At 48.8% G+C, this 20,164-nt stretch overlaps 1 protein-coding gene across 2 annotated transcripts; it reads right to left on the bottom strand.

Moving 5' to 3' along the window:
• Positions 1 to 7,106: 7,106 nt before the first annotated feature.
• CHCT1 (CHD1 helical C-terminal domain containing 1) lies at positions 7,107 to 19,156 on the bottom strand. 2 transcript variants are annotated; one of them, XM_083806853.1, is made up of 4 exons: positions 12,650 to 19,156; positions 12,245 to 12,344; positions 9,396 to 9,600; positions 7,107 to 8,246 (listed from the first exon to the last, which is right to left on the bottom strand). In XM_083806853.1, the coding sequence occupies exons 1-3, from the start codon at positions 12,697 to 12,699 to the stop codon at positions 9,397 to 9,399; spliced, it is 354 nt and encodes a 117-aa protein (XP_083662979.1). In that variant the 5' UTR covers positions 12,700 to 19,156; the 3' UTR covers positions 7,107 to 8,246; position 9,396. The 2 variants fall into 2 exon arrangements, with proteins under 2 accessions (XP_083662979.1, XP_083662978.1); XM_083806852.1 differs by lacking the exon at positions 7,107 to 8,246 and having other exon boundaries at positions 8,278 to 9,600.
• Between the last annotated feature and the right edge of the window lie 1,008 nt (positions 19,157 to 20,164).

Genomic DNA, 20,164 nt, shown 5'->3' with positions numbered 1-20,164 from the left:
TAACTTGGCCATGAAAGTTCAGTCCAAGCTGAGGCTCTGCAAGCAACGTTCCTACAGGACTTGGACTGGATGTTTTGTTTGGGGTTTGTTTTTTAATTTGTTTATAAAGCTTGGGACAGGGAAAGCTGCTTGATGGTCTTCAAAAAAAGAGTGCAGAGGAGAAACAAATGTCAGACACTACTTTGAGCTCAACGGCTCTTCTAAGAACTGAAATTGTACAGGCCAATAGTTCATATACTGGTGCCTTCGAGTATAATTTTGGGGGAAAGGCTGAATAACACCAACTTGAAAATGCAGTTATATAATTAGTGCAGCTTTAATGATTGCACACTTGGAATACTTTTACTGACGTAACAAGTAGTATTTGCATTTTTAAAAAAAAGCTGGTATTAAGACTTACATTGCAGTGTATCCTCAAAGGCTGTTCAATGAAAAGCCAACTTAAAATTATGCATGGATTTTAAATCTAATTTCTTCATAGTAATTTTTCTTGTTTACGAGTGCTTTAGGTACTACAAGCAAATTTGGCTGTCTACCAGGCAAAATATTTTCATCCCCGAATGTTCATACGTTAGGGCACTGGTGAATTAGTTGTTATGAATTCTTTTCCTTAATCCTGTTAAAACTACTTAAATGAAACTTGTAATACTAGTATCAGAACTCGGGCAGGGGAGGCGTGCTTAAAATTGTCCTAAACAAGCTGTGTAGCTTCTGTACAGCAGAAAGGTTTAACGGCCTCAAACCAGGTACGTGGATTTACATTTACAGCGCCCGGAGCCCCTTGCCTGGGGTTCCCAGTCAGGTCTCCGCTTTCAGCTTTTGACTGGCAAAACTCAAAGGTCTCAAGGTTTTGTGTTTGGGGTGGGGGGTATTGTTTGACTGATCCCAGTGCAAGTAGTCTCCGTGAACCATTGCTGTTATTTCAGCTCTCGGATTTGTGTGTTAGTTTCGTGGGTTGCCTTCAAGTTGTGGCAAACAGGAGGGCTCCCGGCATGGGACAGGTTAGGGAGGCGTTACGCTGCTGTCTGAGAACCAAATGTGTTTGTTCAATTCCTTCAGTGAGTAGCTTTATTCTGTTTTCTCAGATCTTCTGAGTGGATGTACGTTTCTCTTTCCTCAAGCTACTTCACCAGCATGCTGTATACCTCGGTGCATTGGCTTGTCTGGAAGGAATTGATGTCCTATAAATCACCCAGGGTTCTCTTTGATGGTGGACTTTGGCCAAGAAACATGACTTGGAGAAGAGCACTTGCAGTGATCCTTGTAGGACTACTAGCGTGCTTTTCATGTGATTAAATTAAATCCTGACTTGACTGTTGGGTTGAACTTCTCATGGTAGCACTTCAGCAACTCCAGTTGTGCCAAGGCACGTACATTTTGGAGAAAGGTAGCTGGGGCTGATTACTGAAGTTGTCAAAGCGCTGGAGCTTTGCACAACAACTTTGCAGCTGCCTACAAAACGCTTTGTCGCCTGCTCTGCATGCCATAGCTTGGAGCCTTCACCTAATGCTGTCCTTGCTGCAGATGCACTCTCCATGCAATAACCAAACTGACCTTTCTAGTTTTGGGTTCTGTAACTCTGGTGTTGTTCTCAGAAGAACTTAGCTGTCTGTACTGGCATGTGGAGACGATATTTAAAACGTGCTGTTCGTTGTCACTCTGTCACTGTCTCTGCTGTTACAGCTTGCTGTTTGATATCCCTGAGAAAATAGGAGTAAATTGGGTGACTTCAGAGGAAGGTAAATGACATCCTTCCATCAGGGCGAGGGCAGCTCCGGTGTGATTGGAGTGGGTTTCTTGGTATTGCTTCACCATTATGTCATGACTTCTTCTGTGCTAGGTAGAGCTAAAGGAGCAGAGCATTATCCACTGCGTTCTCCGTACCGTGCGGCTTGTTAGTACAGAACTTGCCAACACAGACCCTGCACCTCCCTCCCATTAGAGGTAGAAATAAGGAATTCCTGTCCTATGTTTAGCCCTAACACAAGTTTTCAATACACATCTGATTGTAAGTATTGGAGAAGGGGGCTACGTGGTTAGCCTTGCATGGTGGGAGATCTTGTGCCTGCTGAGGTTCAGTTAGCCAGCCATGAAACAATAGATGGTTGATTAATCATTGGCATTTTATATGTGTACAATGCACGTACCCCTAGCTGAGAGTGCGCTATTTGGTGCTGGTGCTAAGGGGGAGAAGCAGGTCTTGCACCTCCAATGAACTGCATCTTCAGAATTGTCTTGATGGTAAGTAATTGAATCACTTGAGTAACTGGAAACAAGTGGTGAGGACAGGTGTCACCTTATGGAAAATTAACTATTGTTTAAGTCCTTCATTTATTTTCAGTATAAAGCTTTTGAATCAGTTATTTGTATGTCTTGTTTGAACCAAACACTGCAATTTGTAGAGGGAAGAATGAGATGTTAGGATTCCCGCGCTGGGACTTGGGCTATTCTGGGTGACTTCTCTGTGGAAAGGGAAAAGCGTGCAAAGACTTAAAGAACTGACAAAAGGGGAAGGGGAAATTTGCAGAAAGATGTTTGAAAATAAGCATATCCCTCAGTTACTTGAAGTACAACACCTAGCAACTATTTGGCCCCAAACGGTTGTTTGGTCACTTCTGTAGCACGGGATTAACTCTGACCAGCCAGTGTCTGCCTCTGCATCCTAGTCTTCATGTGCACACTTTACTTGTGTACCTGTTGTTTAATTTTTTTTTTTCACACAGGGTTTTTGTTAAAGAATTTTGAAGGTCTTTTTGTTGTTGAAATCTAACTTATTAGGACAACAGTGTTCTTTTCTTTTTTTACCTTTAAAAATGAAGTTTTTCTCTAAATGTGCTGCAGTCTGAAACTTGCTAAAGGTGCCGTTGCGCTGCTTCTCATGGTACAGAAAATGCACATTTAACTCGATTTCCTTTTTAGAGTCGGATGTATTGGTAGAGTACAAGAAGGAAAATGCATCGTGCCTAAAACATGATTGAAGCTATTGACAAAAACTTTACTTAATTTACATGGATCAGATGCAACTTCGTAGGCTAGCAGCAAGTAGTGTGGGAGAGGCGTTGCTGTTGGCAGTCTCTAAACAAAACTCCTTCCCTCTGCTGCCTGTGCTGAGACTTTATTTTATCTGAAGCTCATTGTATTCCCTTTTTTCCTTATGGTTTCTATAATAAGAAGATTACTGGCCGAATGTTAATTGCAAATCTGACTGTTGTGGGTGTTTTCATGTTTGACACGTACGGCCTGTTGCACGTTTCGTTTCTTGGCCTTTTGAGGATTTCTGTGAGAAGCAGGGAAGAAATTTCCTTTACCTAGAGATAAACTAAACTGCGTACAGAAAATTGACAGCACTGGTAATGCTTTTGTCCCTAAATCTCAGGAATGTTTTAGGCAGTGAAACAGGTTTCCCTTTGGTGATATAAAGGTGCGTGCTCTAGGGTCTTGTTTAACAATATTTCATTGCAATCCTAGGTATCTATAGCATGAGTGGCCTTAGTGAGTTTGTTGAAGTGCACATTTTTTTTTCAAAAGTAAATTTTAAGATGAAAAAGATATATACTATATAAATATATAGAGATATTTAGAAACTTGGTTTGTGGTGCACAAGTTCAGTGTTGGATCACTAAATAATTGTCGCAGGTACCATATGTGTAACTTTTTTCTTTTATGTATATTCCTTTATGGGAAGCAATGTTGCCATGGTAACTAGAACTTTACAATTTCTTTACTACTTAATGATGTGAATGAACTCTACATTTTATCGAATATTACCAGGTTCAGTACTATTTTTATACTTTATTGAACTACAGGGGATTTTAATTTAATAGCATTCTAAAAAAGATGTTGCTTGAACTGTATAACTGTATAAATCGAACTACTTATACAAAAACACCTCTAAACCAGAATCTTTACCTGTAGTGCCACAGTTGTTTATATGAAAATACTTTGATCATTACTAGATTTGGAAGACCACCCTACTTGTGTCAAGACTAACGTTTCGTATCCTAATTCTCACAGACTGCAGTGCCCGACATTATTTGTAACCATCAAACCATAGTATGTTTGTAACCAGCATTGTGATATTCTGTAATTGTATTGCTGAAATGAAATATTGACCCAATAAATATAGTGTTCCTGCATTTTGAAGTATCTGAATTGAATTTGGTTCAGACTTTGCTTTTGATAAATACCTGCCCTTTTCTTTATCACAACCCGTGTAAAAGTGGGTATCGAGCTATTGCTGTACGTGTCTTTGAACAAGGGAGCACAGGGTTAGGAGGTGACTTGGTCTGAGTGCAGCTTTTTGGGGATGCTGTGGCTGGCTTGCAGAGGGCTCAGCCAGCAGCGGGTCTGAGCTTTCTGTTTCCTTTGAGCTGTTTTGCCGCTGGCACTCTTATTCTGGTGCTTCAGCCCCAGCGTGCAGCTGAGCCAGCTGCTTTGGGATAGGAGGAAACCACGGACCTTGCTGGGGTCAGGTCCTCTCGCTGTCACCTTGCACTTCTCCTCTCCCTGTTGTGTGTGGGATGCGAGTTGGTTGCAGTCCAGTAACGGCAGGGAGAGCAGGTCACTGACTGGGCAATTCTGTTCTACTCTGTTAGAAAAACAGTCTAACCATTGCTTGGATAACTTCTGATGCCATCACTGCCTTTATTACTAGAAGGTGCCGTAGAAGGTTGATTTAATTTGCCTGGAGCAAGATGATAGATAATTGGTATTTTATGGAAAATTTAACTTGGGGTGCTTTCATCATAGCTGGCCCATTTGACTTTGTGTTTTGATATTCTTTACTGCATATTCAGTTGTAAGCGTGGTTGCCTTTGCACCCTGGATCTTCAAATACCGTAGCAGTTCTATTACAAAAGAGAAGCACTGAATGAAACTATTTATATGGGCTGTAAGTTTTGGTAGCTTTAGCTTTTCTATTGTTTTTTAACGGAAATCTTCAGACAGTACACTCCCCAAATAGATTAAAAAGCTGCATTTATAGTTGAGTAATTCACGCTGTGTCAGCATGGTAATAGTGGTGTGTGACAGCACCTTCAGCTCTTGGTAGAAACAAGAGGGAGAAAGGTCTCCCCTTTCCATCAGAGGGGAGGTCGTGCTCAGCTGTGTTGTGAGCCTGCCACCAGCTTTAATCTGAAATGTCTTCAGACACAGGGAAAAGGCAGCCCTGGCTGCTTCCCTGGGCTGCTTCCAGGCCTGTGCTCACAAACAAGAGTGTTTGCACATGGGGAGGTGCTGCTGTTCATTCTGGTTTGGTTTTTTCCCCTCTCGCCTTGTCTCGTTGATGACTCAGTTGACCATTTATGCAGACTTACCTGCAAAATCCCCTAAAAGCTTGTTGCTGATGAACAGCTGTGCAACTCCTTGTGCTCTCTGGCTACATAAAGGCTCCCGGACAGTGGCTGTGGCCTGGCGAGGCCTCCTGAGGAGGCGCAGGCCCATGGCCCTGCTCTGTGCCCATGTCTCTGGTGCTTGGGAGTACCCTGCAGGCCCGGCCTCATCCCTCATGCTCTGAGGGCCTGTGCAGCACGTCCGTGACGAGCATTCAGGCGGGGGCCTTGTTCCTGCTCCTCACAGGGGTGTCTGTGTCCCTGTTGTGCTGGAATGAGGCCCTCTGGGAGCCTTTTCCAAGGGACGGCAAGTGGCACTACGGAGCTGTTTCTGGTCCTTGTTCGTGCTTCTGGAAGTTTTTACCCTGGATTTGCTACGTGTGCCAGCCGCTTTGTGTTCATTCGGCCACTCGCCCGTAACACTCAGACCTTGGCACAGGTATGAAGGATTTGTGGGTGGGGAGGGTGGTGCCGCGGGTGTCACCGTGAGCTGTGGCGGTGGCTGTGCCCATGGGGCACCTCTGAAGCAGGAGCCCCCGGCAGCTGTCGGGAATGGGGCCTGCCGGCTGGTTTCTTCCCCCCTTAAGGCTCACCTCATCCTAAATGAGGATGACTCCTGAGGCTGAGGCTGAAGTCAGGGCTGTGGCCCTGCCCTTTGTGGTTGTACAGCCCGGTATGTGCTATTTGTGCCAATTAAATGGGTGAAAGATGCAAGCCACCGGGCACCCACACAACTTCCTCAATTCTTTCCCTTTTCCTCAGGGAAACGTTGATATTTTGGGGGTGTCGAAGCCAAGCTACCAAGCACAAACCAACAACTGGAGGGTTGGTAAAAAGTCTAAAAGCTCAAGGTGGTGTGAAGGAAGGACCACCACCTGCAAAATAAAACTGTTCCTAGCAAGGTAAGGGTACGGTGCTGTTGGAAGCTGATGCGTGAGGCCATCCTGCTGATTTTTGGGGAGCTAATGAGTCAAACTGGACAAAAGCTGCTGTCCAGTGATGACTTTCTTCCCTGGTTAGTCTGAGCAAAGCCCCGACAACTGACATCAGCAAGTTAGTGCTGTGACAGCGAGTAGAGCGCAGCTTCTCAGGCTGATGAAATTTAACCACAGTTCCCCTAAACATGGCTTGAGGTGAGCTGCTGGGGGGGAGGTGGTGGTGTTTTGTTGTGGTGGTGGTGGGTTGTTGTTGTTGTTCTTTTAAGTATTAAAAGAAACGTTGCCTTGGGCTGTTTGAGGTGCTGGGTGTTCTTCCTGGCTGGCTGCAGGTCTGGAGCATCGGGGTCGGGGATGTCACCTGCTGCGGCAGCACCAGTTCTGCTTATTCCTTACAAAAGCTAAATTTTTAAATTGGTTGCTGCTTTCTGTGGCACAAAGTATGAGCTTTACTGCCCTGAGCTTAGCTCTCAACGTGAGGCCTCTGCATCTCTTCAGGTTTATGGTTTTAGTGGGGGGGATTTTTTTTGTCTTGTTATTTTCTTTGCTGGTTCTGTGTCACACATTGACACTTCACAAAATGCATGAAAATCTTGCTTTTCTTAAGAGCCAAACCCAAGGTTGTGCAAGACTTCCATGAATTCCCGGATGCTGCATTTAAACGGAAAAGAGCAACCGGCCCGAGTTAGGACGGGCGCGTGGAGCGCTGCGAGTCTTGCAGTTGTGCAAGATGGCTTTGGTAGCACTGCTGCCTGCCAGCCTTCAGCATTGCACAGCTGGAGAAAGCAATCCCAGTGACACTGTAATAGAGGCACTGATGTGTTCTGTAGTTTGTGCCAAAGGTTTTCACGTAATACATTCAGTGCAGGAATGCTGCTTCTTGCCTTCCTTTGCCCATGTCATCTAGCAGGGGACTCAGTGGGGTGATTGCTGGCACAGCTCAGTTTTCCTTGAGAGCTCTCCTGTCACTTCTAGGTTCCCTCAAGTCCTACTGGAAAAATTGTGGAATAATCCAGACTTGAGCAGGCTTTAATCTTGCTCAGCTTTGTCTTAAGCAAGGGTGACATTTTGAGGGCATACAGCGTTTTTCTGATGCAGCCACATGTGTTATTGGCTTATGCAGTGTGTGCTAGGGGGGAAGCTTATAACCTTTAGCTGAAAGAAATATTGAAAATCAAGCCTAGTGAATCCTAAGATGCAAGCCAGCCAGGTTTGTTACTGTTTTCTCTTCTAGTTATTCCTGTCCTGAAGTGTTAGCTCCCTAATGAGTCTCTTCCTGCAGCAGCAGTCCAACAGGGCCACAGCCACCTCGGGCTGGATCAGTGGATAGCTGCTGCAGTGTCTGCCAGGCCCGCCGATGTTCGTGCTGGCTCCTGGCCTTTATGTGCCTGGGGTAGTTTGAAATAGCACGTGTGTGTGTGTGGAAGTTAGGAAACTTCTTTTTTTTTTTTTTTTTGTACCAGAGTATGTTCCATACACCAGACTCTTCTCTTCCTCTTTCGGTCTCTCCTCCCAGGTCAGTGTGGCTGCTGGCCACGTGGAGGGTTTGTGTGTGTGTTTGCATGGGAACTAACGGGGAACAGATTCTGCCTTTGTCAGATGAGGTTTTCTTCCATAGCAAGGAAAGGTGGAGCTCTCTGCCTCTTCACACAAGCTGCTCTTCCATTCTTAGGTTTTGTACGAAAGAAAAGATGTATTAAAGGCAGGTCTGTTACTTACACATCCCTAATGGAGCCCTAATGCTGCTGCACAGCTGCTAGGAAACTCCAGCATAAGCATGAATAAGATCACATGATTTTTAAATAGCATCATTTTCATTTTGCTTGGGTTGAAGCTTGTTGCTATGACGCTGCAAGTAATACAGCATTGTCCAGTTTCAGGAAACCATGAGAACTTTTTATTGCATACTCTCTACCCAGGGTGCTGGGTGATGATCCCGGATTAATTCCTTTCTGTTGGTCTCTGAGCTGTCCGCGAGAACCTTAAAAGCAAAGAACACGAAGTGAGTGGGAGGGCTGAGTCCCCTGAGGAGCCGCTGCCCCTCTGCATCCCCGCCAGGCAGATGGGAGCACCGGGCTGCTCCGGACAGATCCTCACCCAGGCTCTCTCTCAACCAGCAACCCCAAAATCTTGACACCTTCCTAACATTTCAGTTGCAGTAACTCCCAGTGTTGCACATGCTTTGTGATTCCGGTGTGTTCCTCGCTGTAGGAACTGGGCAGGAGCTGTTTGCTCCGTTTCTGCAGTGGCGCAGACAGGGGGAGGAGGATTGCCTGGAGCTGTGGTGCCGTGGGTTAGCGTGGGACTCCTGCTCGCCTCCCAGACTGTGCTGTCTAGCTAGTTCTTGGCTTTTGACTTTCAATTTTACCAGTTTGGATTTTTACTTGGTAAAATTTAGCTGTTACATATGTACCAGCTATGATATGTAACAATCTGATAGCAAGTTGGACTCTTTTAGAGGTAAATAGAGAGTCTTGGGAGAAAGGAAGTGAAAAGCAAGATGGTTTGTGAGCAGGAGCACTCCCATGGGACACGTGGCTGCATTTTAGCAGCTTGAAAACTGGCGTGTGTGGGACAAATCCTTCTGCAGGCAGACTGTAGCACCTGCCTGTGGCAGAGCCAATCTCACCAACAATTGCGCCAACGTCCCTTTTTCCTTCCTTCTCCAAGGTTTGCGTGTGCCAGGGTCTGGGCTGCAGCAACCAGGCTGCCAGGAGCTCTGGTTAGCAAGCGCACCTGTGACAGGTTGGTCGGCGTTTCTGCTCCACGCGGCGAGCGCGCGTGGCTTTGTGGGGATGGGCCCAAAGGCAAACCAAAAGCATGCTCTGAGCATCCCGACTGCTATGCAAAAACATGCTAATGAACCTCTGCTGGTGTGGGCCACCAAAGGGATGTCTTCTGCTGCCTCCCTGCCTTATGCTGGAGCAGCTTCTCCTGCTGCTGTTTTTCCTATTTGCATGTCTCTTCTGAGACAGCAGTTCAACCTGCCCGACTTCTCCGGCCCCACCGCTGCTTGCATCTTCACCTGCTGATTGTTTTTGTGAAAACGCCAGGTGTGGGTGGCTCTGCCTGAACAGGGCGATGCTGTCCCTGGCCGTGCCCGTGGGCCCTGAGCTCCCAGCAGCAATACCTCAGCCGTCGTTCTCGCCGCTGGGCTGTGCCCCGGTGGGTGCGTTCGTGGTGACGGCCTCTGCGCCCTGGTTTGCTCCCTGGTTGTTCCTGGACGCCTCTGGTACCTCCGCCAAGGTCCCAGCTGTTGTAGGGCCGCTCCTGCTTGTTTCCCTCGAGTTTCTTCCTGGAACTGAATCTGTGCTTTCTGAATTACAGCATAACAGCTTAAAAAGAACAAAAAACGCTTTTAAGGATATTTACATGACCAGACACCGCACACTGACTCATGCTTGGGCAACAGCTCTTGCTTCACCGCGGCCCTGTGGGGCGGCAGTGGGTGAGAAATGCCCGTGCCGCCCCACAAACCATCGCCCCGTGGTTGCGCCATGAGCTCTGCTGGACGGGGGATCCCCGCTGACCTCCACAGAGCCACGTGGGCTGGGAACCTCAGCATCTGGGCACCCAAGCCCTGTGTTTTAAAGCAAGAATCCCTCTTGGCATGCTGTCCAGAGGACCGGCTTTTCCCAGGCCCTTTGGGAGGCGGTGGGCGGCTGGCGGTGCCGTTTGGTGGCCGCGTTTCGGATCAAGGCCCAGGTGTGTGGTGGGATGTGGGTGCTGAGCCCTGGTGCTGCGGGAGGTGCCTGTGTGGGGATGGGTGTGCGCTGCCACTGGATGTCACTGTCGCCTTGTGGTGCTTGGAGCACTGGGATGTCTGGGGGCAGCGGTCCCTGCAACAGCATGGCACTGCGGTGGGAGAGTGACAGCATCTCCATCCTCCTAGGGGGGAGATGCCAGGGGAAAAAGGTTGGGTTTGTGTTGCTAGGGTCATGCTGATCACCTTTTTTTTTTTTTTTTTTTTCCTGGTCTTCTAGGGCTTCAGATAGTCTGTGGGAGTGAAGAAATAAGTTGGACTGAGGCATGGGGCTAATTCCTACAGTGAAAGAGCTTTTGGCAGCGTACGGGAGCCAGTGGATCACTCAGGGACGCGTGGCTCTGTTCTGCTCTGTGCCAAGAAGTGGGACTGGTCTGATGCTTTCAGTAAGTCTATAAACTGAGTTGGGACCGGTGTTCAAATTCAAATGTCGTGGCTCTTAATTTTTTTTTGTTTGTTTTTTTTTTTAAAAAAAAAGGCCTAAAAGCTCTCGTGAGGAAAGGGGATATAGATCTCCACCTTTAAGAATACTGGTGAGTAAGGCTAATGGATGGCTGCTCTGCCAGCCTCTCTCTAATAAAACTCTCAAAATTATCAAATTACCACACTGCCAACCTCAATCACTTACTAATTGCATATTGATTCTGTATTTTTATGCCCACTCATCTAAACAACGAGGCGTTTCCAAACGGTCTATTTCTGTCCCCCCCCGGACCCACAGCCTGCTGTTTGTGCTGGAGCAGGGAGCCGCTGCTGTTCCCTCCCCATGAAGGGCAGAGATGTTGCTTTTCTCCCACTCGTCTTGCACAACAAAAGGCGTTTGTCAGCCGTTACATAACGGCCGGGTCTGTTGCTGCTTTTTGGAGGAGGCCTCATCCGGAGCAGCCGCGTCAGGGCCTGGGGTGCTCGCGCCCTGCTCCTGGGCAGCTAACGCTTGGCACCGCCACTTGATTTTCTCCTCTCCAAGGAGATGCTGGTGTCCGTTTTTAATTTTTTTTTTAACAAAGCAATGGGATGGGAAGGGGTTTCGGTTGGTTGGTTTTTGGGGTGCTTGCTGTTTGCTGCCTCCTGCTCGGGGCGGCTGCGTAGGCCGAGGCCAGGCCCTTTCGGCAGCACGGCTGCTGCTGAGCAGAGGCCGTGTCCCGGGCCCGGCCGAGCCTCCGAGGGGCTGGGAGCCGGGCTCGGGTTGTTCTCCGAGGCTGTGCTGAGCTGAAGGCAGCACCAACACCCATCGCCACCCGCCTGCCCTCATTTGCACTCGCTTTTTTCATATCCCAGTTAATCTTGGGTGTCTCCCACTAGCAATGTGATGTTTTCTTTTTCCTTTACATTAATTTCCTCATTGTTGGAGTGCCTTTTTGGAGCCCTAAAAACAAGAAGATGGTTTTATTTTGCCATAAACTAAAAGAAAAAGCTGCACAGCTGGTTGCCCCTTTGCGAAGGGAAAGGAGGCAGCTGCTCACCTGCAGCCGCCGCTTATTTACAGCTGTGACACTGCCAGCGGCCAGGTGACTGCAGCACTTCTTGACATGGAGCAGTGCCTGATACCTACACAGGATTGTGCCTTTTTGAACTTACTCAAAACATTCTCCCAGTTAACTCTTGTTTTAAACTGTGAGTCTGTTTTTATTATTTTTTTTTAAATAAACTTCTTTAAGTGTTTCTTCTGGACCTTTGAACTTCCTGGTGCGCTCAGCCTTTGCTCAGGAGATGTTTATGGGTGGCTGTGAGTGTGCTTATGTGGCTTAACCCCTCAGGGCTGGGGTTCTCTGGAAACCCTTGGTTGCAGCTTCCTTGGGCAAGGAGCTGATGCTCAGGCACAGGAATAAGCCTTAGCAAACACCGGCTTCACCTGAATGAGTTGCTTGTTTCAAAGTTTAACTCCTGTGTCACCAGATAAAACTAGGGATCAGACTTGGTCTGTAAACGTGGCTGGAAACATGGGATCAGTGAACAGCCCCCAAAATCATAAGCTGTGGTGCTGGGGCCATGAGCTCAGCTTCTCGTTGCTGGCACTGGCCACTGCGACGGCTCAGTGCCCACTTCGTGGGGGGAACTGGCAATGCCCGCAGGATTTGTGCCCTTCTGGCAAGCAACTACTTGCATAGTGCAGGTTTCCCCTCTGGCATGGATCAAGCTCTTGCATGCTGCGGTCATCCCTTCAAGTGAGTGCAGCGGGGACACCTTGCGAGGCGTTGCCTATCCTGCTGGCTTACCTTAAACTTGTCCATTCTGTTGCTCTTGATGTACTTATACAGCTTCTGCAGCTGCCTTTCGTCCTTCTCTGAGAAGAGGGAGACAAACCTCCACATCACCCTGGGGAAAAGACACATGGATGGTGCACACGAGCATGGACTTCAGCCCTTCCTAGTGCTAGTTCTGTCTTGTGGAGGGGGACCACTGCTGTACCTTCGCATGACATTTTTTTTTCTGAGGCTTATAAGCTCCTGAAGAACAGCCCTTCCCTAAGCATGGGAAGCACCAGTCTCCAGCAGACACCCAACCTGCCCGGTACCTGGAACTGCAGGGCCAAATTGCATCTGAATTCCCCATGGGAGCCCATCTAGCCAGGAGCATCGCCGGTGCGGGACCACCAGGCCAGTAAGAGGACAAAATCTTACGTCTTCCAGTGCTTGACCTCCGAAGCTTTGCAGTGCTGCTGAAGAAACATGTTGATGCGGTCCCCGATTATGGTCAGGCTTTCCTTCGTGTACTTCACTTTTTTCTTCTTGGGGAGGTGCTGGGGCAAATGCAGCTTCCTGAGAGACTTCTTAAAGGGTCTCAGGAACTCCTTGCACTGTAAGGGAAGTGTTGGAATAGGCACTTAGCACTCAATTGGGGGCTCGGGCACTGCTTTTTGTTAATGAGCTGATTAAATAGCTGGCTGGGATCATCAGGGGAGCGTTGTCTGAGCGCATTGTGTGGGGATGGGGGAGATGGGGTGCACCCCAGCAGGTCCCTTGCCAGAGGTTCCCATCGCCCCGCAGGAGCCCGTCCTGCACCTCGCCAGGTTCACCACGCCCTGGGCACAGCCTGCGGAAGGGAATTGAGGGATTTCCACCTCTGGGAATTCCCTTCTGACATCACAGGGTGAAACATTAACTTCAGGCTACAAAACAACTGTTCTGCAGGGAGGGGAAAGGGAACTGCTGCTCACATGCTGCTGCTTCCTGTGGCCGTGCCTGGGATGGTGCAAACATCAGCTCGCGATGCAAGAACCGATGCTGCGTCTGCACGCCCTCCCTTTTGCCCATCCTCATAGTTTTTTGTCTTTTTTTTTTTTTGACACTTCTGAGCTGTGACCAGGCCGTGTGTGGGTATGCCTCTGTGCACCGGGAATGCAGGATGTGGGAGCGGGTGGGCAGGATGCGTCCCCGTGCAGGGCAGAGGTGTGAGACAGAGCTTTGGGGCCGTGCTGCCAGTAATATGGCTGAGCCACGCCACCGAAGCGTCATGTGAAATGATAAAGCAGCAGTACGTGCTTCCAAAACCTGAGTGGTGTATGTGAAGTGTGATTTTTGGTGGGGGCGGCTGTTTAACTCAGTGTGATGTCCAGCTGACTGGAAAACAACGATGAGGTTAACATGCAGGCATGGAGGAAAGCTGCAATGAGATGATTTATCCTGCTTTTTGCTCTCTCTCAGCAACCTGAGTTACCACTGTTTTTTTTTTCTCTACCACTAAAGTCTATTTAGCATCTCACAATTTTGAAGGTGTCCTGATCGAGGCCGGCCACGTAGCTGACGAGCGGGGTCCTGCATTGCGCAGTGTGCGAGCTGCCCGTCCCGGGGGCTGCCTCGCCCCTGGTGCCAGCCGCATCTCCCTCGGCGGTCTGTGAATTGCCAAAGCTGCAGGTTAGTCGCCCGTTGGTGCCAATCCTGCATCCTCTCCTAAAAACATTGCTGAGGGCAAACCCTATCCTAAGGCTCAGAAGCATTTCTCTTCCTGACAAAACCATTTCAGATTGAGTTTTCAGAGGTGCTTAATGAAGCTAGGTACTCAATTATAATTAGCAGTCCATAAGAATTGGCCACCTACTCTAAGTCCCTTTTGGAAACCCTACCTCTAATAAATTACAAGGTAAACAATGGTCACTCGTTCCTAATAGCATCTGTCAAACAAGGGCTGGCACCCGCTTGTTAAGTGGAAATCACAGCTACAATGGGCTCAGTGTAACGCGGAGCTGCTCCACGCACAGCTTTTATGGATAGCAAAGGCACCTGGGTGGCTGCTGCACAGGTGCCTGGAAAGCAAAGCAAAATCCTCAGCCACTGGGCTTGCATGTCCCTGATCCAGGGGGAATTATCTCTCGCATAGGGCACAGGTTTTCCCTGCATCAATGTTTGTGTAGCTAACTCCTCCACTTGTTTTTTTGGAAAGCAATGATTATACGACCGATTTAAACACAAGCTTATGGTGCCTCTTAAAGCATGTAGGGAGAGCAGTCCTTCCGTCTCGGGCACACTCTGCTCCCTGGGAAGGTTCCTTCTGGTTTAGGATTGGATTTACGAAGAGGTTTTGGAGGTGATGCTGAGGCCGGGCTCTGCTCTCACTGTGCCCCTGCCCCTGCTCACCTTGGCCTGCCCAGCTGGGTTGTCCCCGGCCGCCCCCGCTCCGCTGCCCGTCTCCGCCATGGGACACAGCCCCCTCGCCTCCTGCTCGTGCCAGGTGGGAAGGGGAAGTTGCCACGGAGCCGTGTTTGAACCAAAGTGCGCTGGGGTAACCGGGGGCCTGGATACCGGTTCCAAGTTCCACCAGCCATCGGAACAGCTGGGGCGCTGCCCGGGATGGCGCTGTCACAACGGGACAGTCCTGCAGGGCACAGTCAGCTCTCCTGATCAGCTTTGCCATTGAATTGTGGTTTTAAGAAAATGGGCTGAAACCCCTGGGTTTTCCCCCAGGTGCTGTGCATGGAGCTTCTTAGAGCAGAGACCACAACTCCCACTGCAGTGTAATGGAAATCTGGGGGCATCTCCTTCACAGGTGGTGGTGGAAGCCACCCACAGCGAGATGCAGCTCTCCCGGGTAGCAGCTCTTAAAGCTCTCTGTTTTAAAACAAGAACAAATTGCTCTTGCCAGGAAGAAGACTGGAAAGGCTTGGAGTTGAGGGGAATTTGTTTTGGAAACTTACTTCAAGGCAAAATGCTTTCACAAATAAGAATGTGTCAGGCTGCCGTCATGCCCTGACCAGTCGGACAAGTGCAATTGTTTTGTCCCTTGGACAATTAGTGTAATTGCTGCAGCTGTGATTCAGCTGGGCTCCTGTGCCAGGTTGCTTCTGGCACCGGGAGCCATCCCGAGGGCCGTACAAGGGTCCCTCTCCCTGAGGCCCCCTGGGCACGGCGTGCAGAGGCCCGGGCTCTGCTCGGGGCAGCAGGATTGGCGCTTCTGGGGGAGCACCCACCGCGTCCCGCTGCATGACGGCACCGACTGAGGGGTCTTGGAGAGGGCATGGGTCCTTATTTTCAGTCCTTTACCTGTGACTGAATTCAGTAATGACAAAAATCCACTAAGACAAGCCCCGTAAGATGTTGGTGGAGTTTCTCCCTCCGTTTGCTTTCCACCACCCCCACGTCTGAAGTTTCGCTGTCAGCTCGCTGACGTGGGAGCCTCGCACGGGCTGGTGCCGAGCAGGCCAAGGACAATCACCTCCTAGCGCTCTGCAGCTAGGTTTGCTTTGACCCTCTGAGGTATGTTATGACTTGTTTAATCTATACTAAGATTTTAAGGTATGTTGTGTGTTACTTAACACGAGGCAAGGTCACTGCATAGCAGAGCGGAGGAGTCACGATAGCGTGGATAAGTGTTACCTATGTGAGCTTCAGGGTTTTGCAAGGACTGCATTGGAGGTGGTTTTGTCGGAGGGGGTGTTGAAAGTGCACTTGTCTTCTCAACGCCTGTTGCCAGTGCTTCTCGTTTGCCTGCAATCACGACACCAGTCCCCGGTGTGGCAGGCAGCTCCTCTCCTTTTCACCTCCAGAGGTTTACACCAGGAAGCTGACAGCCTATGTCCTCAGCTCTCAAGTCAGGGTGCTGAAGGGCAGCGTGGTCACAGCAAACAGGAGCACCAAGAGCAGTAAAGCTGCATCAGCGCAGGCTTTAACACGTGATAGCAGCTAGATTAAAGGCCATTCAGGAGCCCCAGGGACATACACCGGTTGTTAGCATAGGCATAACCCATATTTGCGTGCCCGTATCTGTGTACTTGGGAGATTACAGCCTCCACAGGCATGTGACAGGAGAGGCTCTCCTGATTTATCATGAGAACACTTCACGTTTCAGAGGACGGAGAAGGCCTTCGGTTCCCCCTGTAAATCCCAGTCTTTGTTCCACCTTTCGGCATGTACCACACTCGGAGCGTAGCCAAAGCCATAAATCCACCAACAGGAGGTTCAGGTGGACTTCCCTGGAAAGCCTTCATCTGAGGATCTCGCTGTATTTAGGTGTTGTCCATTAACCAGGCTCGCAGCAGAGCAGTGATCTTAGCAGCCTTCTCCAGCATTACTTGGTACAGTAGCAGAGCAAGGAACTAAAAAGCTGAGTCTGCAAAATGCCCCTTTCCACTGTTGAACTGTATAATAACGCTCAAACTGTACTCTAACCTCTGAACCTATAAACCTTCCCTGCCTCTTGAATTTCTTTGGTAGCACCGAGTCAGCCTTCAGTTCATTTTGTCCATCGTGTAAGGCCTGGTGGATGAGTCCGCTCCAGCGAGGTCAGGCACGAGGGATGCCTCTGAGCCTTCACCAGTCTGTGGTTGTCTCCTTTCCCCTGCCACATTGCAAGACAACATTAATTTCTACTTTGAGGCCTATCGTGCTGAAGATAGCATAACCCAGACCACATCTATGTAAATCTACCGGATTATATTGCCTGCTTGAGGTCAGGAATCCTCTGAAACAATGTTCCAGTTGGATGGGTAAAAGTCAGGAGTACAAATAGATTATGCATCTCATGTTCCCTCTAGTGAAGGGAAGGGAGCCCAAGTGCCAGTCAAACACGCTACTGCAACAGTACACCTCGGGGAAAACTGCTCCTCTTCCCCTGACAGCTCTTCTGTGAAGAGCAATTTCTGCAATTTATTGAGTGCCTGGGTCTTCCAGGAGCTGTGCGAGCGCAAACAGTAAGCAACCTTTCTTGCGAAGCAGCTCTTCCAGTGCAAGATCGGGCACGGAGCCAAAAAGGAAACATTTGTGAAGATACCCTGCTCATGCTGCTATTTGCTGTTTTATGCAGATTTGGCATGAAAACAACATGTGATTTGATGAGTCAGGTTGCATACAATATATGCAGGTATCTGATGCAATATTTATTTAGTGGTAGGTCACAGGGAAGGAGAGTTGATAACTGCAGATAATATACAGGGACTTTACATTATGCTTAGACAAACTGCGTGGTTTAATTTAATATAAAACCCAAGCAGCATTGCCGGACCTATTGCAATGTGATACTAAAAAGAAGTTGTAATGAGGACTGCTTTCAGTAACCTGTTTCTACCAAGTGGATGGTGAACGCCTCGTTTGATAGAGTGATTAATGATACTCAGCGCGACTGCTCAGCCGGCAGGGGCGGAGGCTTTGCTAATTGGATCTGGAAATTCCTTTCCTCATGCTTAAGGATGATGCAAACTTTCACAGCCAACTGGAGACCTGTCCTCCCTGCAGCTGGATGCCAATAAACACAGCTCAAGTTAATAACCCTTGTGTCAGGGGAAGAGATCCAAAAGAGAATCTGGGCCTCGTTATTGTTCGTGTGTGGCATTATTAGAGGCATCGTAATATGCCATAGGAGTCCCTTTTTGTTAAGGGGTGGGAGTTGTTAGTTTAATCACTTGTCTGAGTAAATGTGTTAAAGACCCCAAGTGCTATTTGTGACCAGTGGCATGCTGAACATGAAGCTGTGGTTGCTGAACACGAAGCCACAACCACGTCTGCATCCCTTTCGCCTTCTGTCTCTTCTTGCAAAATCTGACCAGATGCGTTCAAAGTATTTGCATTCTGGAAGGCACAGCTGAACCTTCCTCAGCGCCCGAAGCTACTGGTGACCAACCTCGTGTGCTGGGTTCTTCGCTGTCAGTAGACGCGTCTTTGTGTGTTCCTACCTTATTTTATGCTTCAGCAGGTTTCTGGCTCAGTTTCTGGCTCAGTTTCTGGCTTCAGGTTTCCAGTCCGATGTTAGGACACTTATTGGTGTTTGCTGATGTCATATAACTCTTCTTTTAAGCTGCTTGAAGTCCTCAGGAACTGAAAGAGCATTATCAGCTTCCTTCACACTGACAAACGGGACAGTTGCAGGCCTTCCTTCTTACTGCGCTTCAGAAGTGTTTGTTTTGTTTATGCAAATTGAAGTATGCATAGCTAATGGCACGTTAATAAACCTTTCCCTTTGCCGCTGCTTCTAAAATCAAATCTGGACCAAGGTGGGTGGCTTTATACCGAAACTCATCTAACTTCCTCTGTTAATCTGTTGGCTGATGCAGTGCGGCTTGTCCTAGCTGCTAGCTCCTTGCCCACTTTCCCCTCCTTAAGAACTTTGCCCACTCTCTTAGCAACAGAGGAGCTGGAAAATGATGAGGCGGGCACGGCTGTGCCCAAAGGTCAGCTCTGCCCAGGAATGTGGCACGAGATTAGCAAGATGTGCAGAGAGGCATTGAAAATACGAGCCTTAAAGGTGCTCACAGCGTAGAGGCAGGGTGCAAAAAGGACTGAGGGAGAGGTGGGAGATGTAAGCGTTGCATGGGGAAGGAGAGGGTTGAGAGGCGAAAGGCAGGCACAGCTGGGTGGGAAACCCAGGAGCTCTCCAGTTTGATATGAGAGGAAAAAAAGCTTGAAGCAGAGACAAACAGCCTGGTATGGAAATGCCCATCCAAGCAAGGTTGTCTTTGGGTTGGCGATGATTTTTTTTTCAGTCTGTTATAATGAAAATAATCTTCTGGGAAAAACCCCGTGGGTTCAGAGCTCACAGCCCCGAGCTGGGCGAGGAGCAGCATGTCTCCACGGAGTGCCCTGGTGCTGCCAGCCCTCCTTGGCACGGCGCTGGTCCCCTGCCAGATTGGCCTCTTTGCAATGCTGAGGAATAAAAAACTCATGAAGTAAAAATAATACAAGACACAGAACAATAAAAAGGGATTTTCCTCTCTCTGCAATAGAGAAATAAATGGCTGACCACCAGAAGGGGTTCTTCTCTCCTGTTTTCAGTCTTGAGGCTTTTCTCTGAACGACCCAGCGGGGAAAAAAAAATTGCCGTGTTGTATCTGCCCATACAAAGAGGATGGAAAACAACAACTGGTCGGAGCAACTGGGGCTTGGAGCCAGGATCCTGCATCAGGTCTGTCCCCTCTCCGAGCCGTGGCACCTTCTGTTTCAATGCCTCTAATTATGGCGGAGGATCCCAAATCTGCATTTTCTTTCCACCTCCTCCTCGCTCCTTTAGAAGATGTTGGTACCTGGCTCTTGCGATCTCGCTGTTTGCACAGGAGCACTGCACTGGGCACATTTCCGGCGCAACCCGTGCCACCGGGCTGGCTGCCTGCTGGCATGCGGTGTCACGGGGCTCCTGGGCATGCAACGTGAGCCGGGGTAGCGGGGTTCAGTCTGCTGGCAGCACCCATGTCCCATCCCTCTGCTCCAACCCGACCGATGCCCTTTCCTCGCTCGTCCCGCCTGGCGCCTCCTCTCCTGGCCCCATACCCGCACCTCGCTGCCCCGTCCCGACCCCGGGTGCAAGGTGGGCGGCTGCTGCTTGGGGGATTTTTACAATTCCACTCAGCACTTACCTCAGCTCATGGATTTTCCAGAGGAAGTCAGGTTTGGGTTTAAGGGTGGTTTTTTTAAAATTATTTTTGGTTTTATTTTGAAAAGAAAAGAAAGGAAATTCCCCTCCAGCCTACAGAATGTAGCTTTCAAAAGAAGTGGCTTGTTTTTTTCTTAAAACATTGAGCACCCTGTTATGCTTAAAACAATAGAGAAATAAAGGCCAGCCCTGTTGTGTGATGGGTTTCAGTCTCTTGTATTGATGCTGCAGTGGGGTAGCTGTAGTGAAATGTAGGCTCTGCTGAGATAGGCAGAGGGAAAAAAGCAGTGTGTGCCATTTAATTTCTGCAATGTTCTGATTCCCTCCTACCAGCCTGAAAATAC

Source organism: Anser anser (assembly GCF_964211835.1).
Source record: "Anser anser genome assembly, chromosome: 20".
NCBI classification, from domain to species: Eukaryota; Metazoa; Chordata; class Aves; order Anseriformes; family Anatidae; genus Anser; species Anser anser.
This window is presented reverse-complemented; position numbering and strand designations above follow the sequence as displayed.

Excerpts from the sequence above, each read along its gene's own strand:
- CHCT1 (XM_083806853.1), bottom strand. The coding sequence starts at position 12,699 with ATGTTTCTTCAGCAGCACTGCAAAGCTTCGGAGGTCAAGCACTGGAAG. Across the intron at positions 12,345-12,649 it reads GAGGTCAAGCACTGGAAGAC|GGTGATGTGGAGGTTTGTCT; the intron begins GTAAGATTTTGT and ends TCTTTTCCCCAG. Across the intron at positions 9,601-12,244 it reads ACAGAATGGACAAGTTTAAG|CTGTTATGCTGTAATTCAGA; the intron begins GTAAGCCAGCAG and ends GTTCTTTTTAAG.